General features: G+C 33.2%; 1 protein-coding gene across 19 annotated transcripts in view; it reads left to right on the forward strand.

Moving 5' to 3' along the window:
• LOC145285776 (ralBP1-associated Eps domain-containing protein 1-like) overlaps positions 1-18,772 on the forward strand; it is a 309,459-nt gene that overhangs the window by 249,113 nt on the left and 41,574 nt on the right. For 11 of the 19 annotated variants that reach the window (XM_080134129.1, XM_080134137.1, XM_080134138.1 and 8 more), the window contains 2 exons: positions 6,750-6,858; positions 15,115-15,375. In XM_080134129.1, coding sequence (XP_079990255.1) covers positions 6,750-6,858; positions 15,115-15,375 — 370 coding nt within the window. Of the gene's footprint in view, positions 1-6,749; positions 6,859-8,508; positions 8,605-15,114; positions 15,376-18,772 lie in introns of all 19 variants that reach the window. The other 8 variants (XM_080134143.1, XM_080134130.1, XM_080134139.1 and 5 more) reach the window with 2 other exon arrangements.

Consider the following 18,772-nt stretch of genomic DNA (forward strand, 5'->3'; position numbering starts at 1 on the left):
AAGAGGAGATGAACAGTTTAAGAGAAAACTTTCACCGAAACAACTATCCAGAGAGCATGACATCAGCTCCAAGAAATCTGGACCAAACACAATAGGATACCACTCAAAAACTCACCACAGTTTGTATACCATATATGAAAGGCTTGTCTGAAAAGCTTCAACGAATATGTAATCCATATGACATCAAGACAGTATTCAGTAGTGATTCAACTCTCCGGAAATAGCTTGTGAGTGTCAAACCCCCTACAGAAAAAATTATGACTAAGAACTGTGTATATGAAATCCCATGTAAATGTGGAAAACTATACAGAGGCGAAACATGTCGTCCGTTGAAAGTGCGGTTAGTAGAACATCGAAAAGCCGTAGTACGTGGAGAGTCTGGAAAGAAAAGGGAAACCATTTACCACTATGGGATGAAATAAAAATTATAGACAAAGAGGAATGGTGGAGAGTAAGACAACTGAAAGAAGCAGCACATATGCTGGGGAATAACCAACTGCTAAGTAGACCTAGTATAGAATTCAATACGATATGGGAACCATTAATTATAAACAATAGATAATATATACAAGTAATAAGTAAAAACACTAATATATACAAATAATAAGTATAGAGATAAACATTAATATATAGTAATAATTAATAATAAATGGTGATATTTACGACTAGAAATAAAATAGGTTTAAGGTTTCAAAAATTTGTACTAGAATTGTCCGCAAGGACCCGTGGTGCAGTGGTTAGAGTACTGGGAAAAATCAATTGTAAAAGTGATATTCTCCTGAAAGTTGAAGGTTCAATCCTGAGTGTGGGCGACCGAAATATACATTTGCGAATTACTTCGGACCTCTATCCAGAACTGTGAATTTCATCCAAATTCCCGAGTTCGACAAGATACACCTGAAGAAGGTCGGAGGTTATATCAACCGAAACATTGTGAAAAATCACACTCCAGATGAGAACAGTAGTCCGATGAATAATAATACAAACATCCTATTAATCGGTGTTCAAAAAAAGCCAAAATCAAACCATAATTCAATATAATGCATGATGCTGCACATATATTTTTTTTTAAAAATTGGTTCCACATGCAATTGCTACAAAACTTTAAAAATTATTAAATTCATTAACTTTCTAACAAAATGCCGATCGCGTTATGATAATGGTAGAAATCACCCTAACCTCTTGTCCCTCAAGTTAAAAAGCCATTACTCAAAATGACAAGGTACTATATGAAGGTTAATTGGGAAGCCATAAGATATCACATCAGAGATGCTTCATGGTGTAGTATCTTTTCTCTTCCTGCAGAACAGTATGCAAATGAGGCTACTGATTGGTTCAAAGCAGCAATTGAAGTACACGTTCCCATATGGAAGTTTTTTAGCATGCCACAATGGTTCACCTCTGGTTGTGCAGCTGTCATCACTCAAAGGCAGTATGCATTCTACAGACTTATGTCTTATAAGTCCAATACAAAGAAACAAAAGTTTGTAGAAACTAGAAATAATTGTAAGTGAGAAGTAGCCACAACCAAGAGAAGGTATTCAGAAGTTACTAGAAAATGCATTGAGTCGCAGAAATTAGAGATTCACGATTTGAGAAATTTATAACAGCATAGTTAATAATGGTCACTCAACCATTCCCCTACTCCCCAACAAACTGGAGATTGTCTGCACGGCAATCGAAAAGGTAAGTTTGCTTGCTGAATAGTTTCCTCCAACTCTACTTTTCCTTGCAGAGAGAAACCACACTCGATGATCTGAAAATTACTCCTCCCCTTGTTCGTGATGCCATAAAAAAAACCTAGACACCTTGAATGTAGGCCCAATCTTATCCCTGCTATACTATTAAAAAATGCTCCACTGAAGTTGCTTTGGTTCTCTCCAACCTCCCTAACAAGTGCCTTAACGAATCTTGCTTTTTTAACTGCTGGAAAATTACTTCTGTTGTACCAGTTTTCAAAAAATTCTGATGAGAGAACTGATCGATTAAATTATTGCCCTATTAGCCTCCTCCTTTTTTTCTCCAAAATCCTTGAGTTCTTAATCAAGTACGAGTTTGCCACTTCATAAATTATAATCTTTTTTTCTGACTGACAGTATGGATTTAGGCAAGTTTGTTCTACTGCAAATATCCTAACTGTAATCTCGGGACATATATACCACATACTGGATAAGGCAGGGGAGGCTAGGTCAGTAGCTTTAGACATATCTAAAGCCTTTGACAAAATTTGGCACGATGGTCTTCTCATGAAAATGAAATCATATGGTATTACTAGATGCATACTTTACAAAATCAAATTTTTCTTAAATAAGCAAAAAAATCCAGGTTGTCCTTGATGATTGTACATCTGAACAATGTGATATAAATGTGGGTGTGTCACAGGAGTCGATCCTCGGACCTTTATTATTCCTAATATTCATACACAACATCTCTGATAAAATTGTTTCTGAGGTGGGTATATTTGCTGATGACACTACACTCTATAACAGACTCGGGGAGAAAACAGAAGAATAAATATCTAAGGAAATGGATAAACTCTAGAGGAAGACGTTTCTGAATTTTTGAGATGAGGATTGGTTATATGTATTATTATTCATCGGACTACTGTTCTCATCTTGAGTGTGATTTTCACAACGTTTCGGTCAATATAACCTCCGACCTTCTTCCGAACATCTTCAGGTGTATCTTGTCGAACTCGGGAATGTTTCAGTCAAACTCAGGAACCTTTTATTTACTTCACGGGGGAAGCGTGCTAGTGTTCCGTTAGCCATGACTGGATAGAGGTCCTAAGTAATTCGCAAATGTATATTTCGGTCGCCCACACTGAGGATTGAACCTTCAACCTTCAAGACAATATCACTTTTACAATTGATTTTTCCCAGTACTCTAACCACTGCACCACGGGTCCTTGCGGACAATTCTAGTACCTTCAGTCTATAGTGGAATGGGTCCGAAACTGGATGGTAATGTTCAATACCGCCAAAATTAAGCTTATTTCCTTTAATAATTACAAGAAACCTTCTCAACCATCGATTACCAAAGCTAATGATACACTATCTGAAAGTACTTCTCTCAAGCTCCTAGGCTTAAAATTCACAAACAACATGAATTGCGGTAATTGCCAAGGCTGCTGCAAAATAAGTGGGCTCTCCTTACCATGCTAGAAGGTTACTCACACCTGAGAGTATCCTGTATCTCTACAAAGCCACTATTTGCCCATGTATGGAATATTGTTGTCACGTCCGGGCTGTTGCATCTGCCACTAGTTTCTCACTCCTAGATAGAAAAGATTTGCCAACTTAAATATCCTTGACAAACCAGACAAGCAGCAAAATCCCACCCATACACTGTATAGATTTCTAGATGCCGTAAACTACTAGATTTTGGAATTCCCTCCCAGGCACCCACTTTATCTGACTGTACTGACATACAGAAGTCCAAGTGTAATGTGAACAGACATGTCACTGCCCAACTCCCTACATAGTATCTCTGCAAATCTGGTCCCAAATAGTAGCCCTTATGATTTAATGGCACTGTACCTTGTTTTGGGTAAAAAAAAAATTAAAAATAAAACGCTAAACTATAGACGTTTCTAATGGCATTTCTAACTATGAATTGTTTTTATATATATTTCTCTTTGATCTAAAAGATTTTCAAGATGTATTTCAAAAACGAAATTTATTAACAAATTTAATTTTATAGCTGATAAAAAAATCTTTCTCATCTAGTTTAACCAGAAAGTATTAAAAACAATAGTTAAAAATAAAATTAAAATAATAGCAACTAAAATTCAAGATTGTTAATTTTTGCTTTTCTAAAACAATCTGCTTTTTATGTTCTTTTAATTTTATGTGACAACTTCCTTTTTTATGCTTAAATTTACATTTCATTTGGCTTTGTTACTGATGTTTTTAAACATGTCCTGAAGAAACATTTTTTGGATAATTTATAAATGTTGAACAAATTTAATTTTTCATATTAATCTTGCAGAAAAGAGCCACTGAGATGGACTAATTTAGTGATTAAAATTTTGTAAAAATAAATTTATATTTCGGATTTTATTACGTATTTCTGTTTTATTTGTTATAAAATTCATCAAAATTTTTTAGCAAATTTAAAGTTTTTGTCATATTTTTCACATCCATACTTTTCAAAATAAAGTTTTCAATACAATTTTATTTTCTAATATCGAATGATTTATGTTTACTTTTGTAAAGCAATAAAAATAACTAAGGGAGAAATTGCTTTACCTATTTTGAAAATAACTATTTTCTTTAATAAGAAATGAATAAAGTATTTCAATATTAAAATTAAGTCTTTTAAAAAATATCAACAATTTTTGTAAACATAGCTTAACTCCCAGAATTGTTTCTAACAAAATTGGTTTCACAGTAAAAACTTTAAATATTTGGTTCAATGATACAATAGTGGCACCATCAAAATTTGTTTTTCTTTGGTTTATGAGCAAAATAGAACCATATAAATCGATTTAAATCGATAAAACTTTAATTCTAGTCATAAATGGCTTTCGAATTTACAGTTTGAAGACTTCAGAATTACTTTAGAATTTTGCATGCCAAAAGAGATAATGGTGATTAGTATTTTCTTTTTAATTTACTAGTTGCTCTGTCATTAAAAAAAAAAAAAATAAATGGGAGTTAGGGTGCAATCAGCCAGAAGTGAAACTGAAAGCAAAATTTTGTGAACAAAAAAGAGAAGAAAAAAAAAAAATGCTGGATGCGAACTTGCAAAGTTAAAGTTCATCAGTTAACATGTTATCAACCAGACTACGACGACACTGATGTTATAACGCTGCAAGTTTAGCTTTTTAAAATGAAACAACAAATCAACCATTTGCACATGTGCAGTTTACAAACAGCGTCAAAAATTAAGTTTTTGCAATATTCTCCATTTCTAAAAGTAGTTAAGATCTCTGATAATTGAAAATTAAACAAATCCGCAGTGTATTTATTACATTTATAAAAAGAAAAATTATGACAGACGGGCATAAAATCTCAATTTTCTATAAGACTAGCATGGCTACCGGTATTGCCTGGGTGGAGAGAGGTGGTGTACTAAGGATATTGAGCAACCCTCTAAAATAAACTTTTGTTTCAATCAAAATAGCAGCGAGTACCTGTGTGAGCGCAAGAAAAAAAATTTACAAAATTTAGCTGCAGTAGGCAGGCTCGAACCTGTAACGCAAAAGAGGAAAAGGAGGTGAAAAAAGCTAACACACTAGCTGTCACGTCCACAACAACTTAAGATGTCACAACAGGTCGAAATAATGTTTTTTAAACGTACATTGAGATTGCTAAATGAAGTTTTGCAAAAATGTTGACGCAAAAAGTGACGGTCCGATGCGTCTGTCAAAAGTTTTTGGCAGACATACAAATACACACAGACACACACACACAAACTAAAACACATTTTCTTTTTATGTATTAGATATCTTAGCAGAATACTGATAAAATGAATTCTTTGAACAAAACATTTTTCCACCACTTTTATGTCTCTTTAATGAAGATTAAAATAAAGATATAATGCTACTAAGCCTTATGTCTAGAATTCTTATTCTAATTTTGATAAAAATTCATTGCATAATTTTAATTCTAAAAAAGTCTAAAATTTAAGTAATCTTATGAAGAAATTGAAATTCAGGGAATCTTGCTTAATTAGGATTTAATGTCTATGGATCAAATTCAATACAAATCTGAATTATTTGAGTTTTCAAATGAGATTGTACCCATATTATGCCCTTAAAACCCCTTTAAAATACTGCAAGGAAACTCAAATTTTGGAAATATTTATTGATGTTTAGTATCTATTAAAATTTCAAAAAACCTGAGGTATCTTAATTTTCCCAAAAGGCTTTATACACTCTTTTAGCCCCTTTTGCATGAAACTAAAGTAAATATAAACCAGCTCATTTAGCATAATGTTTAGAGTGTTCATTAATCAGTTGAGAAACCGAGGTTCAGTCCTTAGTTGAGTCCTACCAAAGACTCCTAAAACATGACTTGATGCCCTCTTGTTAAACACTTGGCACTAAAACGTGAGGATACAGGGTAAGTGAACAATCCTGGGAAAGAAGTGGCACTCTCTCTTATATCAGAGTGGAGAAGCTAATGGTTTCTATTTTTTTTTTTTTCAATTATTATTATATATTAGCTAATAGTGTAGTTGCCTTGGATTATCCTCGACTAGGATCAGATACTTATGCCTAGCAACTATGTTTGAAAATTTATAATTGGTTTATTAGTTTCAAAATGAATCCTTTTTCATAGAAATGTACAAACATACACATACCTAACTTTATGTATAAAGATAATAGCAAGAGAAAAAAAATGTCTGAAAAGTGTTTACAGTGTAGTCTTTGGCATTTGAAGGTGATTTTGAAGGCTTTAAGTTGGTATCAAGAAAGTAATTTCTGATTAGAATTCAAACTTTGATACAAGCCTAGTGTTATGGTTCATTTGTGCACCTAAAACAAAGCAAAATTATTTTTTAACTACATTACTATTGTTAAATATTTACTGAATATGCAATACTTTTTTTTAAAGTTCTCATTTTGTTTTTGTGTCATACTTGTTGCATGTTTATAACTACATAACCTGACATTCTTCTTGACACAGAAGTTTATTATTAACACAATGCAATTTATTCTTTCATTTTTATTAAGTGAAATTAATGTCTATATTCTCCCTCTTTTTTTCTTTTTTCCTTTGAATCTATTTCTACTGTGATAGGATTCCAAAATTGTTCACCCAGTTGCATTACGAATGTCTCCAGATGGTCATCCAATTCCTCCAGAAATAATTGATCGGAATAACTGGACAGCAGCGGCTACGGCAGCAGGTCAGTGGTACTACATGTCTAATGTTAGTGTTTCTGTACAAAAAATGACCCATTTTTCATATCTTTTTTTAACCTTAAAATCTCTGCCAACTAAAAATTTTTCTGTCCAACCCCTTACCTTCCTTGATTTGCTTACAAAATATGATTGTGCATTTTGGACAAGGCTTTTCAAAAGACGACAGGAATTTTAATATTCCGAAAATGAAGAATGCTTCTAAAAGAAAACTAAGTTTATTAAGATGACTGAAATAAATGAACACATCTAAGATTATTTATATCTTTCAATTTACCTGCAACATTCTTCAGGTGTCTTTTGCTGGTGAACAATACCAGATTGATCATTTGTATCATTTTATTCACACTACTGTTCTTATCTTCTTGTATATTATTCTAAAGACATTTGAGCTGATGTAACCTTCGACCTTCTTAAAGTGCATCTTGTCGGATTTGGGAAATTTTTAATATCAAACTCGAGTAGAAGTCTTGCATAATTTTTATTATGTTAATATTGTCTATAATGCAGATTGAATCTTCAATATTAAGAAAACTTTCACTTAGAACTGATTATCACATAACACTTTACCTGTTGTGCTCTAACACCATGCATTCTGATTGTACAAGAACAATCTACTCTCATGGATTAAATAAAAGGTTCAGTTTAAAGTATAGATACCTGAATTCAACATAAGGATCCTGGCAAGACACCTGAAGATCAAAGGTTATATCAGCTGAAACAAAAATAACATTCTAAATGAGAACAGTCGTCCAAAAAATACAAACCAAAGAGTAGAACTGTTAAAAACAGAAACTGCCAACAAATAGTAAACAAAAAAAAATTCTGCAAGTTGGCTGAAAGTGTATGATGTTAAAAACCTTGACGCTTCGTAGCAATGGGATAACATCATTTTGATGCATATTATAAATGAGAAAAAATTAATTTCTCATTCTGTTAGTATGTGGATAAATTTTGAACTATTAAACAAGTATTCATAAAATTTACAACTGGCCTTTAAAATTAAAACGTGTTAATCTTACTCATTAGTTATTATTCTTCCACTTTGATATTTTGGGGTCAATTTGCGTTTAAATGATTTTTTCCTCTTCTAACCAATTAAATTATAACTTTTTTTTAACTTGTGAATGTCTTAATATTTTGATTTTCTTTGATGTGCTTTTAACTTTTTTAAAACCACGAATTATACATTTTTGCAGATTTTTTATATATTTTAATATATTGCTTTTTCTTTTTCTTATGTGAACTAATATTTTCACAGCAGAATTATGATTTGCATTGAAAATATTTTTATGAATTATTTTCTTTTAATTAGAAAAGTTGTTTAATTTATTTAAAAAAAAATAATTTTATCCACTTTCTGCTTTTTTGCCATTTTTACTTTTGCAAATCTATCACAAAGTTGGAAATACTATTTTTATTTCATTTCTAAGTACTACATGTTTGTAGACATCATTTTGTTCTCTTGTTGCATCTACTTTTTCTTTTCTTAATTCTTCATCTTATTATGGAAAAGAAACCTTTTGGTGCTTTGTCTCTGTTTTTATTCAGCTATGATTTTTATTCTTCTCTATAGTAATACTTTGTCTATAATTCCTACTTGAGCTGTTTTATTTTATATGGTCTGCCAAATACAGACATTGCATATCTAAACCCCAACTTAGTGAGATACTGGGCCACATTCCGTCAAAATACTGGCCCGACATGCTGGCAACCCACCAACAAACAAAAAGGTATTTAAGTATTTACTAGAGTAGAATTTCTCTTCTCCATTTCTCACGTAGATTTCTGCCCTAAGGATCTATGCACAAGATGACGACCCCCCCTCCCATCCCACATCCCTATTTTAGTATGAGAGTCGGCTTCTTTTGGTGCTTCATGAAATTCCATTTCACAGACTCCCTATTTAGAAACACGATCTACAATGGTTCTTGTTATCTACTGAACCTTTTTCATTTTTTTGTAATTGAGGTTGAAGGTATTCCTAAAAACAGGTACTTTTACAAAATAAAAACTGTGCCATCATCAGAATTTTCTAAGCAGTTTACATAAAACACCAAAAAGTGCTGAAACACTGAACCAATGAAATCACAGCAACCAACATCATTTAAGAAAACATTTGCTATCATTCATTTATTATATTAAAAAGAACTAAATATTTATCTTGATTACATTATAAAATCATAAAAATAGTAAAAAAAAATCATTAAAAAATAAAACTTGTCTGTTATTCAAAAAATAAATATTCATGAAACTTACAATGATTTTTTTTTTTTCTTAATTGGAATTTTTAGAAAGTTTTTTAAAAATTGTTCAATAATTATTTATATTTTATTTGTAATAACAAAAAGAATATTTTCATTTTTCAATTGAATTCATAACAGAAATAATACATTTTTTTCATTTAAAAAATTGGACAGCATTTACACAACAAAAAAAAAATCATGAAACTTTCGTTTGGTACTTTCTCATGTTTTATGTAAACTACCCAGAAAATTCTTAAAATACCATGATCCTTATTCTGCATAAATATCATAAGAAAAAAAAAAAAGTCAGTAATTCATATTTGGCTGATAGAAATAAAATTAATGTGATTAATTTCATTAATATTTGTTGAAAATGTTACAAAATATTTTCTGTTTTTTCAGTCTTCAAAATGACTAGAAATCTAATATTTTCATTTGTCTTGTTTGTTAAAGATTATATCTAGGTTTATCTTCATCCTCTTTGATTCCTACATATTATATCCCGAACCACCTGATGCCTACTTTCTCATGAGATCTTCATTTAGGCTCATTAGTCTTTATTCAACTCTACATTCACAATTTGGCTTAGTTTGCTAATGCCACTATTTTAGTTATACACATTAAACCATATTTTCAAAGAAATTTTTCTCAACTAGAAAATAAAAACAAAAAGCTTATAGAGTATTCAACTATCAATCAGGTTTTGAAAACATTTTAAAAAACAAAACAAAATATGGGCAGTTTCAGTTTCAAATTCTATAATTCACAAGAAGCAACTGAAGGTTAAAATTTACATCAGTTGAAATATTATGCAAGATGAGAACAGTAGTTTGAATAATCCAAATAATTTTAAATTAATTCATGAAAGCTATGAAGCAGACAGTTTAGCATTTGTCTGCTGTTTAAAAAAATCATATCAAAGCAGAAGAAAGTTTTAGCTTTTATCTTTATCCTAAAGTAAATGTCTAATAACTTCTATGTAGCTCTGTGCAACCTTTCTTGAAATGCAGCTCAAGTGTGTCCATACTATTCTTATAAACTGACTGAGAAATGGTTCTGATTTCTTTCTTGTTGGTTTTCTTTACTTCCATAATGATCTTTTTAACAATGTCTAAAGTAACCCACAGAGAAGAGGTGCCTACTTAAATTGAGTCTTGAAACTGCTCACACAGCCTCAAAAGTTCACTTTCAACCAATCCTACGGCAGATTTGAGGTGTGAAACTTTGATGCATTATTGCAACCACAACTTTACAATAAGCAATGACTACAAAATTTGTAACTCATTTTTGTGTAGTGTTTTGAAATGTGCAGAATGGCTTGCATAATTATCATTATCTACATTGAGGTTTTTTACTGTTGTCAGACTGATTCACTCAGGCCTGACTGCTGCTCTTGAAGAGCATTTGAACTGATACTGCACAAGTGTCCTTCATGAACTGTCTTGTAGTTAGACACATAATATTATGTGACCTCCGTTAAAATCTAGTTGTGTTCACAGGTGATGTCTCTGCCATCTCTCTACAAATTAACGAATATTTGTAAAGTAATGAAGAATATAGGGCAAAAAAAGCATACAGTGACCTATTTTTGGAAAGGTGGCCTCTACTATGACTTTTTAATGTCTAAATACAATTTTGTAAAACATGTTTTTCAAAGCCTGTAGACAAGTTGAATATTTCTTGAACTCTATTACCGTGTTTACTTTTTTTAAGAGAATTTGAACAAATATGGTTTATACTGTATGTTAGAATTTCTTCCTGGAATCTGTTGAGCTTATTCAGTAGTTTTCTTTTTCTTTCAATTAGGATTTAACTTTCATAGAATTGCAATGAGCTATTTTACATCTTTTTTTAAGTTGCAAAAATTTGCACTATTTGACCATGAACTTTTGTACTTTATCTTTAATAGTTCTTATTGATATTTCTTTATTTATGTCTGATCATCCTTTCATATGGTTTCGGCATATGAGAGTGGCACAATCAAATATTTTCAAGTACACCACACTTAATATTTTTTTTAAATTTTAAACTCTGATTAAAGTCATAAATTACTTTATAATCATAAGTTTAAAAGCTTCACCGTAACTCTTGAATTTTATTGGCCATAACACAAATAAAGGTCATTAATTTTTTTCTTTGTCTTTCCAGTTAAATCATAGTTTTATTTTGCTTTTTTAATTAAATTTAATTTAATGAAGTGGGGGAATGGCTGATAATGTGCATAGAAATGTTTATCGCAATTCAAAAGTGATATTGAAATATTTACATGCATAAAAAACATAATTTTGAGTTTGAATTAAAGTTTAAAACTAAGAGTAAAGTATTATGTGTTATTTGTGTTCAATAGAAGAAAAATCTGAATTTTTTAATGTGCCTCTGTCATATCAAAGAATCATTCATATTGTCTATATAAACATCATACAGACTTTTCTTCATTTCTTTTTACTTTACTCTTTTTTTTATATAAGGTAAACACAAAATCAAATGTACTCAAGTGGCATAATTATGTGGATATGAAGTCAGCAAGCCAGGTTCAAGTGCTATCAAATCTGTTACATTCATATATGTTTACTAATAACTAAGAAGGGGGTGGGGTTCTTGCCTCTCTTCAGTTATAGGAAAAGTAGCAATAACTATTCTAAGTATTATTACTACTATTCTTCTTTCTTATTACAATCATTATTCTAAAATTGTTTACTCTAGTATTCATATTTTACATTTAAATAACCCACAGAACTGTTGATATACTATGAAACAGAAAAACAAAATTAAAATTTCAGTAAAAAAGTAAATGTTTTCATAGTTAAGTTATGTTTCAATAAATTTTTACATTTTCTTTTGTCAACTTTTGTTTATATTATCTTAAATTTTTTTTGTCATCTTTAGCCAAATGTGACCAACTTCATTAATCAAATATCAATCAAAAATAATTTTGAAACATTTTTGAATTTGAAAATTTTTATTCACTTGGTAATCTTCTTCAAATTTATGTAATAAAAGATTTTTAATTTGAAACGAATAATGTTGTAGAATTCTTTTATTAAATGATTAAAATAATTATTTTTCCTTTTTTTTTTTCTGAAATTTCCATTGTTAAAATAACTTATTCATAGGAGAAGACAGTGGGTTTTTTCCTTTTCATTTTGTTAGTGGTATTTGGCTCTTTGAGAGAGGAAGGTAAAAGATTTTAGTCACTTCAGAAAAAAAAAATTATATAACATTATTTGGTTTTGTAAATTTTCGAATTAAACTTGTGAAACAATGTTTTTAAAGTTTCTCTATTCAAAATTTGTGCTAACCATGCAACCCACATTGATTCAGACTTCACGTCAACCATCAACAACACCAGACGTGTACCTTTATTTCTCCACAAGAAGCTGATCCCTTGGGTTAATACCATCAATAAAATGAAGAGATAAAACACAGTCTCTTTGTGTTGTTTGGATCAAGTCTTTTTTATGAATAAGTTCTTTTAACAATGAAAGGTTTAGAAACAAGGGGGGGGGGGAAAGATTTTAATATAAAAATTATATAACAGTATTCATTTTTTCCTTAATTTTCAAATTAAATTTCTGAAATAATGCTTTTAAAGATGCAACCAAGTTTCTCTATTCAAGATTTTTTTTCCCAAATAACAGAAACCCCTTAACAAAAATCTAATATTGATGCTCATTTTTTATGATGTTTATTGTTGAAAAACTTTTAAGTCTGATATATGTATTTCTGATATATGCATAGAATTTTTACCATCAAGAATGTTTTATAACAGTTTGAATTTTGAACAAAAAAAGTTTTGAACGATTTTAGTTATATTAGTCTACTATATACAAATCCAATTTTTATTTTTATTTTCACTCAATGTATGCATATATAGTGCATCTGCAGATTATTCTGAGCACTTTCTATTCTGAATCTATTGTAAAATGTTTAAAACTGATTCTTTTTGACATTAGTTAGACATCCATCTTTTATTAGATTTATCCTTCATTGCATTGTCGTATTAGCGATGTTATTATAACATACCACCTCATAGTGAAAGAATTGTTTTCTATCAACTGAGTGGCTCATCTCTAATCCAAAAGTTATTGTGCATGTTGTTTCATATTTTCAACTTGTGTTGCCTGAGCTTCTTCAGTCTGTTGCCTTCCTCGTGTTGTACTCGTTGTGCTTCAGTTCATCTCGATGGAACTCGGAACCATCAAGCTTATTTTGGGGGCTGAACACATTTACATCTCATGATGAAGGAATCCTTGTGCAGCGGCCAACAAAATGATGCCCTATGAACCCACAAATCAATTACAATTAATATTAACATTGTATAGAATTTAGAATCAAGTACACCTTTAATGTTTGGGTAAAAATTTTCAAATTAATAAATTTAACAAGTAATAAAAATGTCTTAACATTGTTCTCCCTCTGTGAAATTTGTTTTGAAATAGTAACCATCAAGACTGTGGACAGATATATTTATGACGTTGGGGCAGAGAAGTACAAAGGATTACTTCTATTTAGTCACAGAAAAATTAAAAACTCCCAATTCATGAAGTAATTCATTAGAAAACATTGTTTTTAAATACAAGAATAAAAATGAACGTATGGAATATGATGAATTTAAAATGATTTAAGTAAAGTTGAATAAGTACACCTTTAATTATTTTGGGGTAAAAATGTTCAAATTTATAAATTTAACAAACAATAAAAATGTTTTAAAATTGTTCCTTCTCTGTAAAATTTGTTTTAAAATAGCAACCATCAGGGCTGTAGAGTCGGAGTAAGTCCATTGCTTAGGAATTTGATGATTATTTGTTGTGTTTGGCTCAAAAATAGAAAGAAAAAGATACATGATGAAAATGGTGATAATCGTTCAATTTAAGAAAATAACAAATTTGAATTATCACATTTACATGACTACACGTATGTTAAAACAAATGTGGAAGATAAAAAACTCTCCAAACAACAAATACCATTCAAATAAGGTTGACGTAGATGGAACCAAAGATAAAGTCATGAATAAAAGCAGTCCGATGCCATATGTTTTAAATTGCAGGCAACTGCAGATTTAGGAAAAGCAATCTTTACTGTAAGAGATTCTTGCTCTTTCTCTTTTTACGAAAAGATGGACAGTAGTTGCTGCAAGTGAAACTAGAATGCCTATTAAAGTTGTTATTACAATGGTGTTCACCTTGGTTGGATTGAGACGGCTTCTTTCTTGGCCTGCATCATATCATGAACCACAGCAGGAAAAGAAAGGATCTCTTATAGTAAGGATTGCCTCTCCCAAATCAACAGTTGCTTGCCATTTCAAACACACAGCATTGGATTGCTTTTGCTCCACGGATCTATCTTTAGTCTCCTCTATATCAACTTCATTTTAGTGGTATTTGTTTTGAGAGATTTTTGTCTTCCACATTTATTTTTACAATTACATAATCATGTTCTTGAGCACAAAATGGCTGACTAATTGCAATTCCACCATTGAAATACAACCACTTTTGGACCTGAAAGCTTCTTGATGATTGTCTAGATCATCAGCTGTCAACACACATCTGCGCCAATAGGCAGAGAAATGAGGAGGATTATTTCTTAGTGATCGCAGAAAAACATCAATTTGTGGAGTAATTCATTAAAAAACATTCTTTAAAATACAAGAATAATTTGATTAGAATAAAAATGAATATTTGGAATGTGTAGAAATTAAAATGATTTAAGTAAAATATATTTAAAAATTTGAAAATGTTTGCCACAAAAATACTTTTCAAAGTTTTGACTTTGAAACTAAATCTCTTATTTTTTAATCTATCAAAAAATTCAAACAAAAATAAATTATAGAGCCTGACTAAAAATCAAAAAATTACACATGCACACATATATATATTTTAAAACTTTTATTTGATCTATAAAACTAAATTGCATGAGAGAATTGTTGAACGAATTCTACACCAAAGTTTTGTTTTTTTGAGACCTCCTACCAAGACATCTACTTATTTGGATTTTCAGATTTGTCTGCTGGTTATTGTAACACTGTACAACAAGTCGTATGTGGTGACCAGCACGATGCCTCCTCAGTGGCGGTCAGTCCAACATCCAAACCACCACAACGAATGTCATACGGCGTTGAGCCATCATCGCTTAATGATTTGTCTGCTGCAATCCCAACTGACCATTCCTCACCCATGTCTCCCAAATTGGCCCTCCCATCAATCAACGCCTCCCTGCACGGCCGCCCTAGACCTGTGCCAACCAAGAAAACTGCCCCAGGTACGCGTTCAAGTCTAATAAAATACCCCTCTATAGAATCAAAGTATTGTATGAGGTATCATCATAAGGTGATGCCAAATCCCAATAGAACGTGGCCTTCTCTCTTCCTTCTTAGTTTACTTCCTTTGTCATAAAACATTTTTGCTTTCTTTCTGTAGTCCAAATTCACTCCTTAATCTCTCTGTTCAATTTCCTTCTCTCTCTCTCTGGTACCAGTTATCATACTTTTTCTCCCTTTCTACCACGTTATAATTCAATTTCCTTTCTCGCTGTCCCTGTCCTCCTCTCTCTCTCTCTCTTTGGTCTCTCTCTCTCTCTCTTTTATCTCTCTCTCTCTCTCTCTCTTTGGTCTCTCTCTCTCTTTTATCTCTCTCTCTCTCTCTCTCTTTGGTCTCTCTCTCTCTTTTATCTTTCTCTCTCTCTCTCTCTCTTTTATCTCTCTCTCTCTCTCTTTTATCTCTCTCTCTCTGTCTCTTTGGTCTCTCTCTCTCTCTCTCTTTGGTCTCTGTCTCTTTGGTCTCTGTCTCTTTGGTCTCTGTCTCTTTGGTCTCTGTCTCTTTGGTCTCTCTCTCTCTTTGGTCTCTCTCTCTCTTTGGTCTCTCTCTCTCTCTCTTTGGTCTCTCTCTCTCTCTCTCTTTGGTCTCTCTCTCTCTCTCTTTGGTCTCTCTCTCTCTCTCTTTGGTCTCTCTCTCTCTCTCTTTGGTCTCTCTCTCTCTCTCTCTTTGGTCTCTCTCTCTCTCTCTCTCTTTGGTCTCTCTCTCTCTCTCTCTTTGGTCTCTCTCTCTCTCTTTGGTCTCTCTCTCTCTCTTTGGTCTCTCTCTCTCTCTCTCTCTCTCTCTCTCTCTTTGGTCTCTCTCTCTCTCTTTGGTCTCTCTCTCTCTCTCTTTGGTCTCTCTCTCTCTCTCTCTTTGGTCCCTCCCTCCCTCTTTTTGGTCCCGCTCTCTCTCTTTCTCTCCTTTGTCTCCGGTACCTCTTCTTTCTCTTCAGTCCCTCTACTTTGTCTCTGTCCCTGTCTACTCTCTCTCTATCTATCTCTCTCTCAATCTATCTATCTCTCTCTCAATCTATCTATCTCTCTCTCTCTCTCCCTCTCTGGTCCCAGTTCATTCTCTCTCTCTCCCTCTCTGGTCCCAGTCCATTCTCTCTCTCTCCCTCTCTGGTCCCAGTTCATTCTCTCTCTCTCCCTCTCTGGTCCCAGTCCATTCTCTCTCTCTCCCTCTCTGGTCCCAGTCCATTCTCTCTCTCTCTCCCTCTCTGGTCCCAGTCCATTCTCTCTCTCTCCCTCTCTGGTCCCAGTCCATTCTCTCTCTCTCCCTCTCTGGTCCCAGTCCATTCTCTCTCTCTCCCTCTCTGGTCCCAGTCCATTCTCTCTGGTCCCAGTTCATTCTCTCTCTCTCTCTCTCTCTCTCTCTTTCTCTCCCTTTCTGGTCCCAGTTTATTCTCTCTCTCTCTCTCTCCCCCTCTCTCTGGTCCCAGTTCTCTCTCTCTCCCTCTCTCTGGTCCCAGTTCTCTCTCTCTCTCTCTCTCTCTCTCTCTCTCTCTCTCTCTCTCTCTGGTCCCAGTTCATTCTCTCTCTCTCTCTCTTTCTGGTCCCAGTTCATTCTCTCTCTCTCTCTCTCTCTTTCTGGTCCCAGTTCATTCTCTCTCTCTCTCTCTTTCTGGTCCCAGTTCATTCTCTCTCTCTCTCTCTTTCTGGTCCCAGTTCATTCTCTCTCTCTCTCTCTTTCTGGTCCCAGTTCATTCTCTCTCTCTCTCTCTCTCTCTTTCTGGTCCCAGTTCATTCTCTCTCTCTCTCTTTCTGGTCCCAGTTCATTCTCTCTCTCTCTCTTTCTGGTCCCAGTTCATTCTCTCTCTCTCTCTCTTTCTGGTCCCAGTTCATTCTCTCTCTCTCTTTCTGGTCCCAGTTCATTCTCTCTCTCTCTCTCTCTCTCTTTCTGGTCCCAGTTCATTCTCTCTCTCTCTCTTTCTTGTCCCAGTTCATTCTCTCTCTCTCTCTCTCTCTCATTCTCTCTCTCTCTCTTTCTTGTCCCAGTTCATTCTCTCTCTCTCTCTCTTTCTTGTCCCAGTTCATTCTCTCTCTCTCTTTCTTGTCCCAGTTCATTCTCTCTCTCTCTTTCTTGTCCCAGTTCATTCTCTCTCTCTTTCTTGTCCCAGTTCATTCTATCTCTCTCTCTCTCTCTCTCTCTGGTCCCAGTTCATTCTCTCTCTCTCTCTCTCTCTCTCTCTCTCTCTGGTCCCAGTTCATTCTCTCTCTCTCTCTTTCTGCTCCCAGTTCATTCTCTCTCTCTCTCTCTCTCTCTCTCTCTCTCTCTCTCTCTCTCTCTCTCTCTCTCTCTCCCCTCCCTCCCTTCCCGGTCCGTTCATTATCCCCCCCCCGTTTCGGTTCTAGTTCATTCTCCAGTTCCAGTTCAATACAATTCTCATTCTATTTGTATTCCTGGTGCTAATTCAACTTGCTTTCTCTCTGTTTTTAATTTAGCTTCTGTTCTCTCTCTTTTCCTGTCTTTGAGTCAAGTTCCCATTAACTCTCTCCATCTTTGGTGCTAGTCCAATTCCCGTTTTTCTCTCTCTGGTGCTAGTTCAATTTCTATTTTTTCTCTAGTCCGGCTACACTTCTGTCTCTGTCTCTCTGGTTCTATTCCTTGTATAGCTGGCCTTTTCTCTCCCTCGCTCTCCTGACCCATTTGCTCTTCTTTCTGTTTCTCTCTCTATCTCTCTCTCTCTCCTCCCAAGCAACCTACTCTTTCTTCTCTCTTTCCTTGAGCAACCCACTTCTTTCGGCCATATTTAATCTTTTTCTCTTTCTTTCTTAACCTCCTTTCTTTTCAAACAATATATTTAAAGGGCCAACGCTGCTCCAGATATGAACGCGTAGCTTGGCGCTGTTGTTTTTGCTGCATGTTTTATTTTTGTTTGATGTATTTCTTTTGGTTGTCGGGCTTTGTTTTGCTTGTTTTATTCATTTGATCATCACTGCAGCAGCCATCCTGTCTGTCTGTGAATATTAAAATGGCCATATTAATTTGTTATCACGTTTCGGTAAATCCATGCTAACACAAATGTCTTGTATGTCTCTATGAATTTTTGCCATGTAAAAATTATCTTGTTTCTTTGTATTGCTCTTATTTATGCCATCATCATTTTTTGTTTGGACTTTAATTTATTTGTATTTTTCGCAGGTCAAAATCATTTCGTTAAAATAATTTGTTTTTTGCTGATGCAATGAAAATGTTGGAGAACAAATTAATTCATGTTTCAGGTTTATTATAAACGAGTTGAGCCTTTTTTTTTTTTTTTTTTTTTTTTTTTTTTTTATACTGATTTCGATCATTCACCCAAGCCCCAAACACCTTTTGTCCTTAATTTCTTCAATAATAAGTTCAATGCATAAAGAGTC

The sequence above is a fragment of the Euprymna scolopes genome, chromosome 10 (genome assembly GCF_053919585.1).
Source record: "Euprymna scolopes isolate OS-2025 chromosome 10, ASM5391958v1, whole genome shotgun sequence".
Classification (NCBI taxonomy): Eukaryota; Metazoa; Mollusca; class Cephalopoda; order Sepiida; family Sepiolidae; genus Euprymna; species Euprymna scolopes.